The sequence below is a fragment of the Lepidothrix coronata genome, unplaced genomic scaffold (assembly GCF_001604755.1).
Source record: "Lepidothrix coronata isolate B3197 unplaced genomic scaffold, Lepidothrix_coronata-1.0 Scaffold12, whole genome shotgun sequence".
NCBI lineage: Eukaryota > Metazoa > Chordata > Aves > Passeriformes > Pipridae > Lepidothrix > Lepidothrix coronata.
The window spans coordinates 3,425,550-3,428,586 of NW_016690192.1; the positions used below are offsets into that span (position 1 = coordinate 3,425,550).

Consider the following 3,037-nt stretch of genomic DNA (forward strand, 5'->3'; position numbering starts at 1 on the left):
TTGCTCTCTGCAACTCCCTGAAAGGAGGTTGTAGCCAAGTGGGAGTTGGTCTCTTCTCCCTCGTAACAAGTGACAGGACAAGAGGAAACGGCCTGAAGTTGCACCAGAGGAGCTCTAGATTGGATATCGGAAATTTTCTTCACTTAAAGGGTTGTCAGGCATTGGAACAGGCTGCTCAGGGCAGTGGTGGAATCACCATCCCTGAAGGGACTTAATGGACATGTGGATGTGGTACTTGGGGACATGGGTTAGTGGTGGGCTTGGCAATGCTGGGTTACTGGTTGAACTCAGTGATCTTAAAGGTCTTTTCCAACCTAACTAATTCCATGATTCTATGACAGGGGCATCGCTGTTGCTCGTGATCTCTCATGACCTTAGAGCTGCAGGACAGGGCAAAGTGATTCCCTCCAAGGAACTCCCAGTGCAGGAGAGGCCCATGGGGTGATGGCACCAGTCAGAGCCACTGGGATGGTAGCATGGTTTTCCTCATGGGAGCCCCCGGGCCTGGCATGTGCAACCTCCACCCTCATGGATCCTGTGTATCTGCAAAGAGAATACACAGAAGAAAGGGTTTCCCTTCTCTCCCTCTTAAAATCTCTTGTGCTGAGAACTTGGCACATAAAAAGGGTGAAGGAAGGTCTCCCATCCCCTTCTGCAGCCCCAGCCTTGTGTGTGCTCAAAAGAGGCCTGGGCATCCTGTCAGCCCCAGCTGGGCAGCGAGGGGATGACCCTGCCAGTGCTCCCACAGCCACGCAAGGCTACATGTGCTGGTAAAAGCAGCTTGCAGGGACCTGTACCCAGAGGGAGGAACATCCCCAACCCTGTGGGGGGAATGGGGGCTGACTGCTGCTCAATCTCAGCACCCAGCACAGTTGCAAGACACCACGGCTGGCTCTAACATGAGCTGGATTTGTCTCTGCTCACCCACAGCCATCGCCAACATCCTGCACGTCCTTGAAAAGGAACCAGGGCTGTTCAGATAAACCTAGTGCAGCAAAGATGAGAGATTCAGAGACAAGGAATTTAAGGGACCTGCACTTTACTCAGCAACTCAACGACGCCCTCCTTGGTGAGGAACAAAACCTCGCCAGCATTCTGATTCCAAACCTCAAAGACCGGGGGGTCCTCGCAAGCCCTCTTCCCAGCTATGACCACGTAGGGATAGCCCAGCTTGTTGGCATCCTTCAGCCTTTTGCCAATGGTCAGCTGTGTCCTGTCATCCAGCACTGAGTCACCGGCGAGGTGGGGCAGCGCATTGGCCAGGTGGTCATACACCTGCTCCAGCTGCACCGCTCCCTCCTCCTCCTCCTTGCTGCCCCTCTTGGGGGGGATGAAGCAGAGCTGGTAGGGCGCGATGAGGCTTGGCCAGCGGATGCTGTCCTCCATGGAGAGCACCTCGATGGAGGCCGCCAGGATACGTGTGACACCCAGGCCATAGCACCCCATCTGTGCCAGCTGGGGTTTGTTCTCGGGGGAGAAGAAGACAGCGTTGGAGACCGAGGAGTACTTGGTGCCCAGAAAAAATGTGTGCCCCACTTCAATCCCTTTGGTCTCGGTGAGCCTCTCCCTGCATGTGGGGCAAGAGGTTTGCTCCCCGTTTAACGTCTCCACGTTGGCCGCAAAATGTCCCTCTGGGCACAGCATCAGCCTGTCCTCGCCGATGTCTGCCGGGAGCTGGAACTCGTGGGATGTGGTGCCGCCGATGCTGCCCGTGGCTGCCCGCACCTTGACGAAGGGCAGGCCCAGGCGGCTGAGGAGGCGGCAGTAGGCATCACACACCTGGTTGTAGGTGTGCCGAGCCGCCTCCTCGGAGGCGTCAAAGGTGTACATGTCCTTCATGTAGAACTCCCGGCTGCGCAGCAACCCAAAGCGGGGCTTGGGCTCGTCCCGGAACTTCCTGGTGACCTGGTAGAGGCGCAGCGGGAGCTGCTTGTAGGACAGGTTGCTCTGAGAGGCTACCAACTCCGTCACCGCCTCCTCGTGCGTGGGGCCCAGGCAGTAGCTGTGGTTGTGCCGGTCCAAGAGCCGGAACAGCTCCGGCCCCATCTGGTCCCAGCGGCCACTGGCGCGCCATGGCTCTGCCGAGCTCAGGCTGGGCAGGTTCAGCTTCTGCCCGCCCAGGGCCTGCATCTCCTCGTCCATCACCCTGACAAGCTTCTCCATGGCGCGCACGGTGGGCGGCAGGTAGCAGTAGCAGCCGGGGCTGGCGGGGTGGATGAGCCCCCCTTGCAGCATCAGGCGCTGGCTGCGGCAGGTGGGCTCACCGGGCCGTCCCTCCCACCCCCCCTCGCTGCCCACCGGCAGTGACAGGGGCTGGAAGAGCTGCGAGAGCAGCAGCCACCTGGGCCTGCCCAGGGCACTGCTGTGCCGGGGCCTGATGGGTTGGTGGGCGCCCAGCACCGGGAGACAGCATCTTCTGACCAAGGCCTCCATGGTAGTGCCGGAGGGGGCCTGGAGCCTGCAGATAGAGAGTGGGACAGAGCAGGGTCAGCATTGACCGTGCCCACCCACAGGCAGCACTGCTGGGACACACTGCAGGATGTGCTGCTGTCTGCAGCCACCCTGAGCACAGAGGTAACAGCTGCACACACATCCAGGTGCGCACACCCGCACACCTTCCGGGATATACAGGTACCCTTACACAGACACGTGAATGCATCATGGGCACACTTGCACACCTTCATACACGTGCACATGCACCCAGGTGTACACACGTGCACGGCCTCCAGGCGTACAGGTACCCCCTCATGGATACGAGCACTGCACAGGCACACCTACGTGCATTCACACCACCCCCCCACGCACACCTTCTGGGATATGCAGATACTCCTACATGAATATGTGGGAATGCTGCAAGGGCACACCTGCACACATGTGCACATGCACGCACACACACAAAAGCATCCCCCTCCCCCCGCATGCCTTCCAGGTGTACAGGTACACCTACATGGACATGGACACATGTGAATGCCTCATGGGCACAGCTACACACCTGTGCGTGCACACACCCACACCCACACCCCTGCACACACATCCG

The 3,037-nt window shown here is 59.1% G+C and overlaps 1 protein-coding gene across 1 annotated transcript in view; it reads right to left on the bottom strand.

Annotated features, from left to right (window-relative positions):
- Positions 1–1,022: 1,022 nt before the first annotated feature.
- The window catches only part of PARS2 (prolyl-tRNA synthetase 2, mitochondrial (putative)), a 3,181-nt gene continuing 1,166 nt past the window's right edge, over positions 1,023–3,037 (bottom strand). The window contains exon 2 of the mRNA XM_017805314.1: positions 1,023–2,458. Within this exon, the coding sequence (XP_017660803.1) occupies positions 1,024–2,433 (1,410 nt within the window). The 5' untranslated portion in view covers positions 2,434–2,458 and the 3' untranslated portion in view covers position 1,023. The remainder of the gene's footprint in view (positions 2,459–3,037) is intronic.